Here is an 18,811-nt window from a genome sequence, read left to right on the forward strand (position 1 = left end):
GAAGATTAAATGGGCTTTTTTTCCAGCGAGGCTGAAGCTCTGTCTCCTCACAAATGATTTATGATGATCCTCCTGAAAGAAACTGACGATCCTCCTCATGTAACTATACTGTCTGTGTTAGTTTATACGACCGTGTCACCTTGATCCTTTGGAGGCAGCGCTTCTGGAAGTGAAACCAGGAAATACAGTTAAATTATCCAAACAGTCTGAAAATGCAGATAAACAAATGTAAACTGTTTGTATAGAGAGAAAAAGTAGGACTTAAAAAAAACTTGGAGATTTTATGATACTATTATCATCAGTTTTATTTGTTATTTGTTTATTTATTATGCACATACATTTCGGGGCAGCTGTGGCACAGGAGATAGAGCGGGTTGTCCACTAAACAGAGGGTCAGATGTTTGATCCTGGGTGTTCCAGTTTACATGGGCTGCTTTGGGAAAGACATAGAACTTCCAAATTATGCCTGATGGCTCTATTGGCAGGATAAGAATGACTGTGTGAATGTTAAGCACTTTGTGTTCAATAAAAATAGAAAAACACATACGTAACCTGCTTAATAGATAATTTAAAACAAATGGAATATTGTCAAAAGTTTAATAGGTGAAGCTAAAGTTAGTGTTGTGAAGGACAGAAGTAGGATTTAATGACTCTTCACAGGGAAATTTAAGAATCTTATAAAACTTTGTAACTTTCTAAAAATAAAAATGTGATCATATTTGATTTATTATAGAAAGCTAATTCTTCTTCTAAATAAGTGTTCCCTTTGATTTGTATTAATTCCCTATATATCTGTTCATGTTGTGTGCGCTTGTCTTCATGTGTGTGCTTGTGTATATATGTGTGTTTGTGTGTGTGTGTGTGTGTCTTCGTGCCAGTGTGAGATGTTCACTGCGGGTTCACTGTATCTGTCTGGCATTTGTTTAGACTGTGGTCCGGCTTGTTTCATGTCATCCTCTGGAAACATCTCAAGCACAGATTCAATTTGTGGAGCAGATCTGAACTTTCTTCGCCTCTGTGGGCGTGTGATGTTTGTCGAGCTTGGGTGAAGGTCCACGTGAAGCATGCAGCCTTATAAAGACAAGATGGGGGCAGACAGTTGCATGAATCAACGAAGACTTGTATTAAATGTAGATCACTATCAGTCAACAATTACCTTCCAATGGACCAGTTACCCTTGTGCCAGCTGCAATGAGAGACTCAACTGTGACGTATATTCGTGAGAAAACAAACATCCACTTTGCCAAAACCAGTTACACCAATTATAACTCGTTTTGTAATCACTCATACAGTAGCATGAACAAAGCAAACCACTGATTTAAAACACTGAGCCTGCTTTCTGTCGAGCTTGCATCATTTGTTTGTGTTGCGATGCAGATAACCCAAGAGTTTGAGTCAGAAACATTAACCTAAACATAAAACCCTCATTCACAAACATTTCTTTTTCCTCATGTGTGACGAATGGAACGACCAGTCAGCGTGCGTGTGTTTTCACAAGCGAAACCATCAGTTAGCGCAGGCCAAGCACATGTCGGCGTGCGTGAGCATGTAGATGTTAGAAAAAATATATAATAAAAATGAGTAAAACCTGTTTTGTTTTACTCTGTTTGCTTTCTTTCCCCCCCTCCTCCAATTATGATGAAGTGTAATGTCGGTGTTACTGTGCTTACGTGACTGTGCACACATATTGTGATGTTTGTGTTGTATCGGGTATGGCACAGAATCTATTACCTTGAATCAAAGTCAGACCTCCTGCCGTGACACGCTGAGGAGTGACAGTGGTGAGTCAAGACGTGAAGGCTCAGGGCTGTCGACGGCGAACCTCCCGCAGTAATCCCCCCCATCATGTTCGGATCAGCCATTCACAGAATGTGTGCGGCTGCCGGAGGCCACGGAGTCAAAGGTCAGAACTGTAAGGATATATCATAGCGCGACCTCCATCAAATAAAGTGGCCGTGAAATTTGGACAAGGTGCAGTGTCAGGCATCGCTGGCAAGCTAATTGACAAATTTCTTTGTTTCTCAGAATGTGGTATGTGGGGATTTGAATGAAGTGTGCTGGATTTCCCTGAGGTTATGGGAAGGATCTTGTGAGCACAGCGAGGGAATGTTTGTTCTAAGTCAAGAGTTACATCATATTTATGCTGCAAACCCAAGAGCATGATTTGATTATGTTTATGTAGTTTGCAGGATGAAATGCCAGTTCATGTTTTTGTCACATCCTGAAAGCAGCTGTATGCAGCGCTCAAGGAGATGATTAACCAAAGTTAAAGTAGCAATCAACACCATTAAAATACTCCATCATGTTTTAAGTAAAGGTATGTAAGCATTAGCAACAACATTCACTGAAGTAGCAAAAGTAGAACTATCCATTGTAAAGAAAAATCTTAGAAGTACTTGAATGTTACCTCTGCCAAGGAGCTTATGATTTCACTCTTTGTTGATTAGATCATTTGCAGGATTTCACAAAAACCGCAGAACCAATTTCATTGAAACTTTGGGGGAAGGATGTGATATAAATCTGACAAGAACCCAACAAATTCTGATGGGCTTTCTTCTGGATCAAGTTGTTTACCCAGGATTTTTCGTTTCTCTTTCCTTAACATTGCGAAATAAGGCATATTTCAACATTTTGTTTGATTTCTCAGAGGCTGATTCACTGATCTTGAAAAAAGTCTGGCATGTTTGAGGGGAGTGTGTGGGATTTGGTGCAGCTTGATTAAATTTAAGTGGACTGCTGGGCCTTAGCTCTACCGAGGGCCATTCTGGTTATTAGTAAGGATTGTCTTAAAACTTTATTTGTTTCTTTTGCACAGCTCTTGACAGAATGTGTAAGGGTCAGACCTATGTGTAGCTCAATGGAGAGAAACTTATTCCAAAGTCAGTCTGTTAAGTTCCTTCACTGCACAGTAACAATAAAGTAAAATCTAAATGGTGGTGGTAATCTGAAGGTCGGAGGTTAAATCCTCAGTCTTCCCCATCTTCATGCCCGAAGTATCCATTGGCAAGATACTGAACCCCTAAAATGGCCACTCAGATGTTGAGTGCACAAATTCTAAGTTGCTTTGTATAAAAGTGTCTGCCAAATATCATGTAATGTGATGTTTTTTTGCTTGAGGTGGTAAGATTACGAGCTACCTTTGTTCATGAGGGAATGCTGAGACACAGTAAAGGATTTTCTATGTTTCAGTTCAGCTCTGGGGGAGCCTCAGGGCACATGTCTCCTGGAGGCGGCTGAAATATGGGCCTGTAGGCGTGTTTATTTCTCTTGGCTCATAGTCTGGTTCTAATGTACTGGAGCAGTTCAAGTGACAACAGTTCTGCTGCTCATCCCAAGGTCCGGATGAGCATGATGGGAGGAGGACAAAGGATAATGACATCAGGTGTTGATTCTGCTCGAAATCTGTCTTTTGTTTCAGAGTGATTTCTTTTTTAATCAGAGGTGGATTCCAGAGGTGGTGACATCTGTAATTGCAGCAATGCTTTGCAAAAGTGAAGAAAAAAGTTTCTGGATCCAACCCAGAGCTGCTCGAATCACTAACTAACATGTTGGACCTGAAGATATTGGGGGAATTGGAGTTATGGTTCATATTATAGCAGAACGATAATTATAATTTGACTTTTCCCTCCAGCTGAAACCACTTTAGCTTTAAGGTAAGGTCATCGGCCCCCACTGAATAACACCTAGAACGTTTCAGTTCCAATAAAGATAAACTAGACCAATTATAGTCGTTACTTCCAATGTTTTTACTGTAGAAGAGTATATTTATGTAACCACTTGTATGGAGGGTATGTTACATTTCCCTTTTTTGTTCCTGTGTTTTGTACATGCCTGAGTTATTACTGTGCAAAGTTCCTCCGTTTGAACAAATGACCCTGACGGAAAAGGGGCTCGAGGAAACTCACACCTCAGAGTCACCACTTCCCCTTGATCTGAGAAATAAGAGCTTTGCATTTTCACACTTTGCAACCACTCTGCTTTTTGAAATGCTTCTGACCTCACCTTTACCCTTCCACCAATCACTAAAATTGATCCTTTCCTCTTCCACTTTTCCATCTTCGATTTTTTAGTTTCCCATCACGTCGTTTGCATTTTTTGTTCCCAATATTTTAATTTACTGACTGTTTAAATCATCGCCCCAACCCCACAACCATGAACTCGTAATGCCAATACTCAAGATGAAGGGGTCACAGGGAGACCGCTGAGTCTTACAAGGACGAGCGTAAGGGGTTAAAGTGCGGCCATGACCCTGCTGATGGAAAGCTTCTGTGTGGTCAAACAGGGTCGCGGGTTCACGGAGGAGCAGCGAAGGGTCAGGTGGGAGTGACAGGAAACTAACGCAACACAATCCAAACCGAGAGCAAAACACGTCATGCTCACGGTGATCGAACCTTCCTTCATTTCACGAAACACAAAAACATTTCTGCATTTTCATTTGGTCTTTTGATATCAAAAAACATTAATTTATTTTAACTATTATTTCCTTTTCTTCTCTGTTATTTAGACCAGAAATCATAATGTTTCTTTACTGTCACAGTCCGTCTGTTGTCACTCAGAGCTCGTCAGTGTGTGCAGCTATGGACGTGCTCATTAGAGAGCGTTCTTCCTGTGTGTCCTCTCTTTAGTTTGATGTGATTTATGTGCTTGACAGGTGCTCCAACAAATATACACATGCTACAGCCATTATTACCACAGAGTCCAAGTTGTATTCTGACCAGGGAGAACCTTTGCTCCGCTCTCATTAGACCAACGAGTACGTGGAGGCCAAAATAAACTGTTTCTGAATTTCACTCATCAGATCTGTCTATTCCCATTACACTGCAAATAACACATTTTCAAATCATTTATATTCACGTTTTGGGAATTAAAATATTGGCGGACATTCAGGGCGCCCTGAGAGAATTTAGTTCAACTGCAGCTCCTTAGCTCCATGATGTATATATATAGTTTTTATTTGAGCTATTACTCAATTACCGATAAAGTTAAAACCACCATTTTATGATGTTTGACTCCACTCTTCCTGCCTCAGAAATTGAATATAAACTTTTATTTTGCTTGCTGGACACTAATGACCTTCTTGAAATAACCCAACCTGCAGTGTTCTCCCAACATTTACACCCATGTGCGCCTGTATATGCATCCATTTGCACGTACCCATGAGGCACGTGAAGGCAACCTTGCAAGTACGCCGGAGCAATCTTCTTCTTTGGCTGGCCGTCCTTGATCGAGGCCTCCCCTCATTTGGGCAAACAACTGCGGTTAGCATGGAAACATTTAACCATGCTGAAGGAAGGCCCTCAGCCGGACCAAAACAACCACACACTCATAAAACACAGCCATATGTGAGGGATCGCCGGGATGTTGACTCCTCTTTTGAAATTTAGTACGAGGGCAGTAAGTATTACTAATGACGTGGTATTTATAATGTGGCAGATAATAAGACATGATTCCACTCTCTTAACCGGGATCGTGAACTCAATCATCCAATTTATTAGCCTTCTTTGCACAGACACAGGATTAGAGATTGTGTTTTTGGAGGGGATTGTACACAGGCTCTTGGGTTGTGCGTTTCACCTGCCTGAAGGACAAAGACTACAACTAGACAGGAGTTCAATTTCCACCAATCACACTCATTTTTTATTTTCTGGAATCCCTCACCTTCATTCGTCCATGCCTCAGTCAAACAGGAGCTGCGCTTTCTCTTGTCTGGTTTCCAGTGGCCCAGAAATGTAGAAACACAAAACTGATCACATCTGCTTTGGCGTCTGAGGCTGTTGAGTTCACTCCTGGTTCGGGGCCTTGATACACACTCGTTGGGAAGACAAACCAACATAAATATTTCATTATGAAGTATCAGTGAGTATTTGAGGCCAGCTGGAGGTAGTTGTACTGTATAATGAATGTCTGTTGTTTCCCAGTTGCTTGAGTTGAAGTAATGATTCTCTCCTGCGCAAATGGTTGTTGACATGATTTCCAAGACTTTCTTGACATTTTACATTTGTTTTTAGTCTGCCATCCTTTTATCTTATTCTATATATTTAAAATTTTCCATCAAGTATCTATACTGCTTACTTGTCTTTATTTTACTTTACTTTACTTTTTGAGCAGTGCAACTATTGTCTTTATGTTGCACCCAGAAGATGATAGATCTAAGAAATATTATAGAGAGAATTTCTGAATAAATCAGTGGAGCACAGTAATAAATTGCAACCTGATGAGACCAATAATTTGTTATTTGCAAATGTGATTTAGTTTTTCTAAACGTCCAGTAACAAATTCAATCCCTACACCTCAAAAATCCCTATTTTTATGTCCAACATTTACTATAAATCTTGAAGCATCTGAACTCAAAACAGACCTTTTAGAAAGGAGAAAGGAAAGCGTTGTGTGTGTCTGTGTGTGTGTGTGTGTGTGTGTGTGTGTGTCTGTGTGTGTAGTATTTCACTGTCATGCATATACAGTTACATGTAAGATATTCAAGATGTTTTTTATAGTGCGTCTATGTAACCTTTGCCTCTAAATTTACCTTATTCGGTAACGATATATAGTATGTGACCCATTACTGTATTTTACCGCTCCCATAAGGACAATACAGTAACAAGATTTTTCACTTAATTCCAAACAGACCCTCGGTGCACCGTGTTACAGGAGAACATCCAGAGCCGGCAGGTGAGCTCTGTCCGCTACCTTAGATACAAACATTAACAGCATTTCCTCATACCCGCTGTCATGCTCTTACTAGTGTATTTGACTTATTGTCTTCAGACTCAACGTTATTTAAAGTCGGACTTGTGTCTCAGAGGACCTCCTCAGAAAATCTTTACAGCCGGGCCTTATACCCTGCAAGCTCCTTCTCTACTTCTGAGTTGAAAGAGGGAAGAAATGAAGAGCACATTTTTATGATGAAGGGTTTGATGTTATTAAAAGAATGCTGAGCTATGTTATGAAGCAGTCTGTCCGTTTACAATGAACCATCGCAGATATTAGCATGGGGAGACGATGCTGCACAGCCAAGGTTGTATGCTTTGAGGGAAGAATACTGCGGGTTGGGTTGAATCTTTTATTCATATTTATAAATCATTTTAGATCCACTTCCTACTTTCACATTGGAATCGCTGCAGAAGGCATGTGTAGCAAAGCCAAACAAGCCACCCAGGCCAAATGGGAGGCCGCCATCTCTCCGGAGGCCTGGGTTTGTGCTGCAAACTCTTAGTGGCAGGGCAGATATTCCGTCTTTGAGAACTTTGCACTCTAACCACAGCTGTTTCATTTCATACAGAAATAAAAATTGAGGAAGAAATATTATAACCTACGCCAAGCTCTGATTGCTTGCAGTTCTCTCCTCTGTTCGCTATCAGTGTGTGTGAGTGTTTGGAAGAGTCATTGGCCTTTCACTTTGTGCCGCATTCCTTCACCGTGCCAAATGTTGACATACCATAAAAACGTGTTCAGCTAAAATAAACAAACAATAAACAACAAAAAGTATAAATAAAATATAGATTTTTTTATATAGCCAATTGGACAGGTAAAATTAAATACAATTGAGAATGTAGATTAAATACAATTATGTCTATGAAGCCCTGCTGGCTAAAGAGAGGGGTTTTAATCTTGTGTTTAAATATTCTGGCTTCTCTCTTGACCCAAAGTGAACCGAGTGCTAGTTCTTGTTCAGAGCTGGTTCAACATAAATATGTTAAGAGCCAGTTTGCTAAAGTGGCCTTTAAGCCATTTCATCTGTCTATGTCTCTGATTTTCAAGAAACACCTACACCGACTCCATCACAACATCAACAATGACAGACTACAGCATCTTCAGGTAGTGGTAGAGTGTTCCAGTGGCTTGGAGCATAAAAGCTAAAGGAAGCCTCACCAGAGGTTTTTATTTTGCACAGGAGCTAAGTTGTGTCTGTTCATCGTGTCTGTTGGCTGTAGAGAAGACAAGGAGGAAAGACTGCAAAGCTAAAGAGGAGATAGGCAAAATGAGGGGAAACGATGTCTCAACGCTGTCGTTCAAAGTGAAATGACAGAGAGCGATCTGCGAGCACAATCACCACTAAAGCGTTGGGTGACCTCAGGGCTGATATCATATTGTCTTATTGCAGAAGATGTAAACTTCCTGTCACAGCTGAAATCAAAACCTCAAACTGAAAAGATTTGATAGTTCAACATTAGTTCTGGAAGAGAAACTGGGCATGATTATTTATTTGTCTGTACATTAGTTAAGCTGGCCTCAGGAGCACACACAGTAGAGTACATGCACACACACACATCAGACTCTGGCTTTGACGGATACATCCTGGACATTTCCATGTTGTCCTAAGCCAACTCATTTGCATCTTGTGTGAACGAGAATCAAGACTTCTCACAGCTCGTCAAAATTGGGATATACTGTATGAGCACATGGTAAAACTGTTGTCCTTCTCTTTATAATTTGGAAAACCAGTACATTCGTATTGTTTAGAGTTACACCGTTTACATTATCCAAAATATTTCCAACAATTTTCACACCCACGGAAATCCACAACGTTATCGAACTTAACAGGACGTTTCATTTTGGTCACCTAGGGAAACAACGTATGACAAAGGAAAAAGCCTTTCAATGTTGTATCCAGATCCATGTCAAAACAGGTTCTTTCTTGGCCCGTTTTATCCCTTCACCAAGTTTTGTTGAAATCAGTTCAGTAGTTTTTACCGAATCCTGCAAACCAACAAACGAACAGACAGACAAGGGTGAGAATATAAAGATCCCACATATCTTAAGATGCTGAACAGACAACAAAAGTTAGCAACTACACCGAATTAAACATAATGCAGCAGACAAAGAGACATATGTTTTAGTAATGATATATTTAATCTGCACTGACAGTTCGACACTAAACAGGCGGACATTACACATTGTCTCTGTCATCCCAAATCCCATCTCCATGATTCATATCTATTTCACAACCGCATATTTTTCCTGCTCCTTCTGATGTCTGTGTTTCATCTCTGAGGATAATGCCCCTGACATTATTCTCATAAATGGCAGCAGAGCAACGAAACAAAAAAAACCAAACACGACACTTAGCTTCTGGTCAGTGTCAACATGTAAGCATCTCATTCGATTCTTAAATCAAGTAATTTAGGACTATGATGTTGCCTACTATTTCAATGTTGCCTGTGTTTTACCAATTGTTCACAACTAATTGATCATGTTTCAAGAATGTTGCTGTCTTTTACTATTGAATTTCCACAACAAATGTCAAATCATTTTAAAATTAAGGCAAAAGAGTAAATACATTTTTAGCACCCTCAACTGATTTGGGTACGTTTAAGACCTGAATAGTAATGTGAAGTTAGACCAACTTAAGATAGCACTTTGGTCGAAATTACTTTTGACTTTAGGGTGACACAACATGTAAGCCCTAAAATTGAGTAGCTCCTAAAAGCCTTGCAGCTGGTCGCTTTACTTTTTCAAGTACTCAACCTTTCATTCATTTTTTACAGTGAACTGTGCTGAAATGTACGAGCACCTCTCAACCACCAGGTTGTACTCTAGCAATTAAGCCTCGCCATGATGTGAGATCAGGTGACAAAGACTGTACATAATCTACTGTACAAGTGCTAAATAAGCCTTTTATCAACTTACATACATATCAATGCATTCTGTTGAAAATAGTGAAGATTGTTGGGTATCTTTAATAGGCCTCCTTCTGCTTTTAGATAAAATAGCCTGTAGAAGGTGATCAGCAGGGATCATCTGAATAAAGCGATGGAGCAGGGTAATAAAGCTGCTGCTGTGATTACAATAAGAGCTGTATTTACTGGTTCTGACAGGCACCAGACACCCACCGCGGACTGGGGGGTTAAACGGTCGAGGAAGGGAGGGAGAAAGTTGGAGAGAGAGCGAGAGAGAAGGGGAGGAGGCATCACTAATCTCTGGTCCACAGCCCACGGGCACAGTGGGGTGAAAGAAGGAGGGTGTGTGAGCGAATGGTGTGAAGCCGCGAGGATGAGAAAGGTGAGGAGGCATAAACGAGCAGCGCCGATAACAAGGCGAGAGAACGTGGGAGCCGGCATGTGAACGTTTTGGGAGGAAGGAGCGAGGTCAGGTGGTCAGGCCTGGTGAAGCTGAGGCACCGAGAGGAGACGTGGACGTGTGCTGGGATACACGTCATGTGTAGCTGCCACAGACTGAAGGAAAACATGAGGCTGTATTTATACTGTAACATTAGATTTACAGTCTCACTGGATGGCAATCAGTTACAATTATTTAAACCCCTCCACCCTCTGGCACACGCTGACAATCGCCATCAAGCTCAAAAACTCAGCGAATGTCAGCACTTATCCCCTCGCAACAAACAGTGGCTTATTAGCATGTATTATGTTCTTAATGTGGCTTATTTTCATGTCATCATAGGGGTTAAGAATGTCAAATATACATGTAGACGCAGCCCCCTGTGGCCACGGGGGTATAGTTCAGTCAGCATGCACACAACTCATTCCTAGCACATGCATGTATGGTTCCTGTGTAACAATGCGCTGCAGTGTAAACAAGCATTTAATTAAGATTTATTTTATCAATCAAATCACACAGTGGGTGGTCAAGTAGTTTGTTAATGTTGTTTTTTTACAGCATGTTACTCTGACATACAGCAGCAGCCCAGTCTCATCTCAAAATGTAGTAACATGTAGTGACAGAGCTCTCAAATTGTAAGCATCTCATAATTAGTTTGATCCCAAACTGCTGACATTGACATACGTACCAGAGTGTACAGTTAGTGAGTGAAAATCCGTCCAACTGTTATCTATACCACTTATCCTTTGAGGGTCACGAAGGGACGCTCTGGACACATATATTTCTTTGAGGCAACATTGCTAACTATTGTTATTCAGAGCTATGGCTGCTAGTTTACCACCTCTCAGTAAGGCCTTTTCACATGAAAGTGTAACAAACACAATTATATTGTTAAAAAAATGTTTTTATAATTTGACCATTTGTATGATTTCATTATAATGATTGCAACAATAATTTAAACTGACCTCAAATGAAAAGGGGTTATAACTGTCAACAGCAGCTGGTTCCATGAATATATTTCAGGTAGGGTCCCGTAAATGTATCCTGCTTTGAGCCCCCAGATGTACACGGGCCACACTGTAAAACACTTAGGATTAAACCACTATTCAAATGCGGTCGGTTTGATGAAATAAGTGTTTAAAATAACTGATCCAGCAAATAAATAAACAACCATGTCTGCGTTGGTAAACTATCATCTGAAGCCTGTGCTTCTCATTTCTAGAAGGCATGTGGTCAATGGAAATGTTTTCTCATTGAATCATAGAGTTAGATGATGAGACAAAGCATTGCAGAGGACAGAGGACAAAGCATTGTTTATTAAGTTAAGCAAATAGTTACAACTTACAGATGCTTCAAAAAGAATGCATTATTAACAAGAATACATGTGTGCAAATCTGGGCCATTCCTATAAATGTAGTAGTGTCATGTGTCCTCACACATCTGGTATCAGTGGATATTCCAGCACCGTGTGTTCACGCTCACGTACATTCTCTATACCATAAATACTTCAAATAATCTGGAATCTAAGCCGGAAACAAGTGGAACCAGTTCAAAAATACAAAAGTGTCTTTGTTAGGGATTTAAGGAGATTTGTTTGGCTTACTTTGGCCCCTACCAGGAGTCAGTGTGTGTGTGTTTTTGTGTGTGTGTGTGGGTGTGTGTGGGTGTGTGTGTGTGTGTGTGTGTGTGTGTGTGTGTGTGTGTGTGTGTGTGTGTGTGTGTGTGTGTGTGTGTGTGTGTCTGGCTGTTTGTTCCTTTTGGCTTCTGCTCTGCCCGAACAAGATTACACGTCAGCCAAACCTGTGTCAACCTATTATGTGGGTTTGCATCTACGCATGTGTAACAATGTCAATGAGTCTCTGTCTGCTCTTGTGGCATTGTATCCCGCCGCATTGTTTCACCGATCACAGCACACACAGAGACTCAGTGTTACATTAAAGTTAACTGCATACTAGGGTGGAAACTTTTTAAGCATAAAAACATTGCCTTTTGTTTACTAATGCAAAAAGCTGAAGCTCATTTTGTCGGCGCTTACTTTTCCTGAATCAGTCTTTCAGTTAAATTATGTCAAACTGGAAGCAACACGTGTGACTATGACCTTAAAATGTTTCTGACACAATTTTATTACACTGCATCACCAAAACCCACACAACAAAGAGAAATTACACAGAGGAAAACAAGAGCCGGGAGAAAAGGGTTGGTTTCGGCAGCAAGGTGAATGATCTCAGTTAAAGCGTTCAAGGCTGCATTCAAATTACCACTAATTCTAAAAACGTACACATGCGTGTGTGTTTATGAGTTAGTTTTATGGATAATTTTTAACCAGCGTGAATGACTAATGTCATATGATGCAAGAGTGACCCTGAGCTGAGTAATTTCACCTTGACATGCCCAGTGGAATGCTAAAGAGGCTGAAAGTCGTATTGTGCGCGTGCGTGCATGTGTGTGTGTGAGGCTAATTAGCAGTTTATTGGAGCAACAGGGGCATTGAGTCACAAACCTTTCTGAGGTAAACGCGTCCAGTGCATCAGGCTGCGCACTATGGCACTCAAGGATAACCTGACTTTATTGCCACCAACCAACCAGACAGTCAACTATGTGTCTAGAATGCTACTTTAGTGGCTACTAGGTCGCAGCTATTTCAAAAGTGTTAAGTGTTGAATTCTTAAACACTGAGGAGGGAAAGTGTTTTCGAGGTCATGGGGAACTCGGAGAGCGTGTGGTGGATTGTAGTGGAGATCGCCTGCAGGATCCTCGGTGTTTCAACTGCAACAGGTAAGAAAAAAAAAAAAACAATCACAGGAATTATAACAAGACTAAACTTAATTACTGTTTCTGCATGGGAATCCTCTAATTCTCACACTGGCAGATGCACCATAGATTCAAAGTGGGCTCTACAATGAGGTGATCGCACAGAGATTTTGTAAAAATATAAAATAGGTCTTAAAATCCAATTAAGATGTGATATCTTAGCTGCTGTATCCGCTATTAGTGTTGCCACATGTTGTTGAAAACCTGATATCTGACTCACTAAAGTAGTTTTTCCCCTCAGCCTCCAACTTGTCCCCTTTTTCAGGGACATTTCTAAGCTCTCCTGTGGGGGGGGGGTGCTTGTGTTACATGGACCTAAAAGAAATGTTTCTGACCTCCAAGACCCCCCCACCCCCCCTCCCCCACCTCCCCAACCCATCTCGGAACATATAAAAGCACTCACAACCTTATTGCGATTATTGCCCGTCCTCCGCTGCCTTCCTCGTGCACACTGGGACAGATTGCACGCCAATTCTTAGCCACATTAAATTATCATGGGGGGGAATAGCTCTCTGGTTAGCTTCCCCCTTCACCTAAATTCAAACAGCTGCAGACATCGAATATTGGCAGAGAGACCTGTGCCTCACATCTTACCAAAAATCAAGCTGGGTTATATGTTCACAAGCTGTTATACATTCACACATACGTGGGCATTCTGTATATGAGCATGTATGTTTATGGCATGTCTGCCCGTCTGCCTCTGTGTGTGTTCTAAACACGCATAGGGAGCACATATATGTTCATATCAAGGCGCTGTATAGGCAGCTAATTATGCCGTTAATATATGCAGCTAATTCCTCTCACACTCTATAAACTACCAGAAGCCATTCAGCCACATTCCCTTGATTTCCCTCTGGTGCAGATTCTATCTCTGAGTTTCTGGTAAGCGGACCAGAGAAATTGCTTCCATGTGTTTTAGTGGCGATCACCACTTAAACCACGCTCACCTCTTTTAAATCTCACAGGGAAAAGACTGGTTAATAAAAGAGAGTCTTCTTTGTAGTTTCTAAAGCTTTGTTTTTTTTAAGTCTCATTTTCTATCATTCCATTTATGTTATACTGTCAACGCTCCGGATTTTAACATTAAAGATTGGAATAATATTTTGAGTTTCTTGCTGGAGAGCGTTGTTAGCACTTGCATATCTGTCTGCTGAAGCAACATCTGTATCTGGTTATCTTAGCTTAGCATTAAGACTGGAAACAGTTCGCCTGGATCTCTCCAAAGGTGACTGAGTTAGTAGGTTACTGAGATATAGTCAAATAAACACCTGTAATAATAAAAAGTCGCTGTCCAGATATAAGATGTAAATGACTGAGTTTTAGAGCTGCTGGTTGGGATTAGGTAACTTTTGAACAGAGCCAGGCCGGTGGTTTGTCTTCTTTATACTAAGCTATGTTAACTGGGTGGTGGTGGTGGTTTTATATTTCCCACACACACATAAGTGAGCATATTTCCCACGCTGGCATGTATGTCGCCGCTTCTGAATCGGAAAAAACGTTGCTTTCCTAACTTTATAAAGCCGCATAGGTTTGTTGAATAGCACCAAATAAAACCAAATTATTATTATTATTATCATTATTATTACTATTATTATGATTATTATAATTGTCATTATTATTATTTATCGTATTATTGTTGTTGTTGTTTTGTTGTTGTTGTTATCATTTTCTTTAAAATACTAATCATGTGGCAGCAGAAGAAGTACAGATAGATTCAATTAAACCTATTACTTTATCCCTCCATAGAAATTCAACTTAGTTTCCCCAACAGCAGTCTGTCCCAAGTTAAAGACATTAAATCTGCTTTCAGACGTGCGCGGAACTCCAGACATTTTCCTGATATTAACCAGGGTGGTTGTATGTGAGAAAGTAAATGTCCGAGTTGGTTGCTCTGGAAATTTTGTGGAATCTTTCCTGACAGCTGCTTGGTAAAATGCCTGAAAATGTCCAAGTGAACACACGAGAAAATACAGCGGGAAAATGTCTGGAATATTCACAGCGGGTAATTTGCCGTTATTGATGTCCAAGAAGTCTGCTTAGAGAGACAATGAGATTCCCGAGCTGTTGACGATAATGGCAGATGCTGTTGTTGTGATGGGTTGTAAAGAAAAACATGTGATTTCAGCTGGATTTATTCATCCTGTCCTGCTTCCTGCATGTTGAACACAAGCCCCAACACTCCACTGAATGTCCGGATATTTTTCTATTCTACTGCTGCGTTCTTCATGATGACAGCAATTTAAATTCAAAAAATGTCCCAACCCAATTTTTGAGTGTCAAAGTTTATCTTGGTGCAGCTGAACACCCCTTTTTGTGTTCACTTACCTACAATGAATTTAGGTAGGAGAATAAAAGGAATGCTTCTCTGTATCATTGTTCATCACCCCAATATATCTGGCGGGAGGTTATCAACACACTGTGACATCCAGTGACCACTTCACAAACAAGTGGTTTGTGGTTTTTTACATCACGTTGAGATTCTGGTTCGGTGGCGGAAAATCTGTGATGTGTAATGTGTCCACTCAAAGAAAGGTTCCTCTCCTGCATGCAGAGATATCATAATTGCAAGCATGAGTGAGCTATTAGCTGAAAATTCTGTGACCATGACAGAAACGATTGTAGCAATTTACGAGAGAAACGTGGTTTATCTTAAAGCTACACTTTAAGTTAGGTCACATCAGGTCAACTCAAGTCTCAATTGCTCGGTGAGGGGTAACCCAGGCCTTTGAAATACTCACTCTCAATTATTGCCTCAAACATAACAGCAACAATATGGTTGCAAGAATACAATAGAGACTACTATGACAAAGACACCTAAACCAAATTAGAAACAATAAAAGCAACACAGAGTTGCATCACAGGGGGAAATGTTAACAGTATTCCCAAAAGTTTGGGGTTACATCAACCCTGCATGTCGCTGAGGAGGAAATCATGAAGTAAGTCTGACATCTGCTGGACATAATCTGTTCTCCACGTCACTGTCAGGAAAAAGGAAAATCATACTTGTTTCTTTTTCAGTGTTGTGTGCTGTGGGAGTGGAGACTCTACATCAAGGAGAATTCAATAGCCTCGGCATATACCTACTGTAAGTGCTCACAACAATGTAGTTGTAATATACTACACAAGTTTAAACCTAACAAAGCATTCCTGGGTCTGACCCACTTGAGACTAAAAACTGGTTGAACAAACAGGCCGTCTGGGTCTTAATATGGAAAAGAATGCGTAGCTCAAGGGCTTTTGGAAAACAGCTACAACACTGTATTTGCCTTCATAATCACTCATACAGTACAGTGGGTTGCGAGGAGATGCTGGTAAGGAGTCAGAGGGATGGAGCAAGGTGCAGAGTGCAGAGAGGAGAGCGCTCCGTCACTGCTGCTTCTTATTATCTCTGTGGCTCCAAGCCAGACTCCCACAGAGCCCCAGGAAAGCAAATCCCATGAGGAGAGACAGGAATGCCCAACTGTTTGTTCTTCCAGTGCATATGCAGATAGATGCTGCACACACACACACACACCCACACACACACCCACACACACACACACACACACACAGAAACACGACAACTCAGCGAGGGCATGATAATGGGTAGTTTGGGGGCATTTTTCTGGTTCACTGGATTAGATGGTTATCCGATTATTTCAACATGAAACAGAGAAGGAGTCATGTATTTTTAGAAAGAAAAAAACAAAGACACAACTAAATGCTTAGTCTTCTGCGTCATATAAATATTATATCTCCTCGTGTTTTTCATCGGGTATTTGCAACAAACAGTTTGCCCCTTTTGTAAATCAATTAAATGGAATCTTCACCCACAGCCCTATGATAACATACACAGAATACATATTGAGATGTTGTTTACATAGTTCAGAGACAGTTTACTGATTTTTATCACAGAGACTGAATCAGTATTATCTCTTATTTCTCCTCCCAGAGTGTCATCGGTGGCCATCATGGTTTTTGAGATGGCCTATTTCCTGGATGCGCTCCTGATCATGTGCCTGCCGTGAGTACACGACACTCGCCTGCAATGTCTGTGTTTTGCATGGATACTGTAGCATTTAAATACACTGAGGGAAAAACACATGTGGACAGGTGTGGCTCAGGAGATGGAGCGGGTCGTCCACTGACCAGAAGGTCAACGGTTCGATCCCAGTCTCTCCAAATACACATGCCCATGTGTCCTTGGGCAAGATACTGAACCCCAAATTTGGTCCTTGAGGGTTGTGCCGACTGTGTGAGTGATCCGTGATGGAGAATAGGTTAAACTGTTCTCTAAAGCACTTTGAGTGTCCATGAAAACTAGAAAAGAGCGATATAAATACAGGCTATTTACATATAATTATAAATGTAATTTATATGTGCAAACCAGGATTTAGATATCTAATTCTAATCATGGATTATGTATTCTTCTTCATGCTTTTCTTTTGTTCTGAAAAAAAACACCAAGATTTTTGTCTTGACATGCAGATATTTTTGCTGTGTGCATGACCAACAGTCTGTCTGCTTCCTCCTCTTCTTCCTCTTTATCTCTGTATAGCTGTCCTCCAGACTGGCAGCTGTTTGTGTTGTGGGGGAAGATGGCGCGCATAGGAGGTTTCCATAAGTTCCTCTATTACTCCATTATGTCAGTGGTCTGCTTCTTGCACCCTGTGTTGGTGTGGCACGCAATCATTCCAGGTAAAATGGAAACACTGTTATTATTATATTATGCTTATCACTAAGAGCCTTTCAGTCATTCAGATTAGAAAAAAATATATAATGGTCACGATCTCAAATGCATGATACTAGGACCCTGTAACTGAAACAGAGAAATGGAATTCATTGAGCATTCATTTTCTTATTTTCAACTGTGCTTTTACTCTGACATACCTTAATTAAGAGTCAACAGAAATATTGAGTCAACAAAAAATAGAAAGATATCTTCTGATTCCAGGGACCATGCTTCTGGTGACAGCTTTTTTCAACTTCATACTCAGCAAGAAAACAAAAACCAAGTCCTACAAAAGGCCACAAGACCAGGGCCTGACCTCTGTCTGCGCCAGTGAGAGAGCAGGCTCGGACAGCACCGTCTCTTTCTTCCAAGTAGTGACAGGAAGGAGAGGTGGGGGGCTGGCCATCGCAAGCAGGGACCACGGCCTCGGCGTGGAGGAGAGAGGAGAGAGCGTGCACGCCATGCTGGAGCCGGAGCAGACGGCAGCGACCGGAGACCCAGACAGGGAGAGGAGGAGGAGGAAGGAGAGGAGGCTGATAAGCTTCAGGGGCAGGGAGGAGCCTGTGGAGAGGGAGATGGAGGAGATGGACGGCGGCTGTGAGCCAGAGCCAGACACCACCTCAGACACTGCACCTATGATTACTGACTGAACGTCCCTCTGTGCTCACAATAAGATCCTTACTGATATCACATGATGGGAAGCCTGTGCATTGGGCCCATTCTGACTGGTGCTACACTATGGCCGACTTTTATGTAGCTGAAAGTATATTAATAAATAGTGTGATCAGCCAAAATAAGACATTTGAGCATTTAAATGTATCAAAATATGAAGATAAGATTAGAGGTTTTTGCCAAAAAATCTTCTTATATGTATGTTTTTTACTAAACAAAACATCTCTTTGTACAAAATAAAATTTGTATGTGTTTCAGATTCAAATGTATAAAATGAAAAGAAATTAAACAATTTGTACCTACGTGTGCTCGCGGGTGGCTTGGAGTCGGACGATCTGTTGTGCAAATCCAGCATTGATTTAACAGCGAGACATTTACGGCCGGCAATCCAATCCAGTTAGTGCAGCATCCATTATTCATGAGGCAATAAATTAGATCAACTGTTTCATTTCATTCATTCGGGCATCAGAGAAAATCTGTGCAAATGTGACTGAGGCATTGGTGCTCGTGCAGGTGCAAGTGTCAGTCACGTTCAAGTCTCCTCATTGTGTGTTTTTGTCA

The 18,811-nt window shown here is 41.0% G+C and overlaps 1 protein-coding gene across 1 annotated transcript; it reads left to right on the forward strand.

The window, feature by feature from the left end:
- The first annotated feature begins 12,755 nt into the window (after positions 1–12,755).
- Positions 12,756–18,228, forward strand: tmem72 (transmembrane protein 72). The gene is made up of 5 exons (XM_061086763.1): positions 12,756–12,831; positions 15,886–15,952; positions 16,799–16,870; positions 17,405–17,544; positions 17,801–18,228. Exons 1-5 carry the CDS (start codon positions 12,756–12,758, stop codon positions 18,226–18,228), a joined length of 783 nt encoding a protein of 260 aa, XP_060942746.1.
- The last annotated feature ends 583 nt before the right edge of the window (positions 18,229–18,811 follow it).

The sequence above is a fragment of the Limanda limanda genome, chromosome 15, assembly GCF_963576545.1.
Source record: "Limanda limanda chromosome 15, fLimLim1.1, whole genome shotgun sequence".
In the NCBI taxonomy this organism is placed as follows: domain Eukaryota; kingdom Metazoa; phylum Chordata; class Actinopteri; order Pleuronectiformes; family Pleuronectidae; genus Limanda; species Limanda limanda.

What these genes read in the sequence shown, in the direction of transcription:
- tmem72 (XM_061086763.1), top strand. Translation starts at nt 12,756, where the DNA reads ATGGGGAACTCGGAGAGCGTGTGGTGGATTGTAGTGGAGATCGCCTGC. An exon ending in CGGTGTTTCAACTGCAACAG is followed by an intron (nt 12,832 to 15,885) that starts GTAAGAAAAAAA and finishes TTTCTTTTTCAG; the next exon opens with TGTTGTGTGCTGTGGGAGTG. An exon ending in CTCCTGATCATGTGCCTGCC is followed by an intron (nt 16,871 to 17,404) that starts GTGAGTACACGA and finishes ATCTCTGTATAG; the next exon opens with CTGTCCTCCAGACTGGCAGC.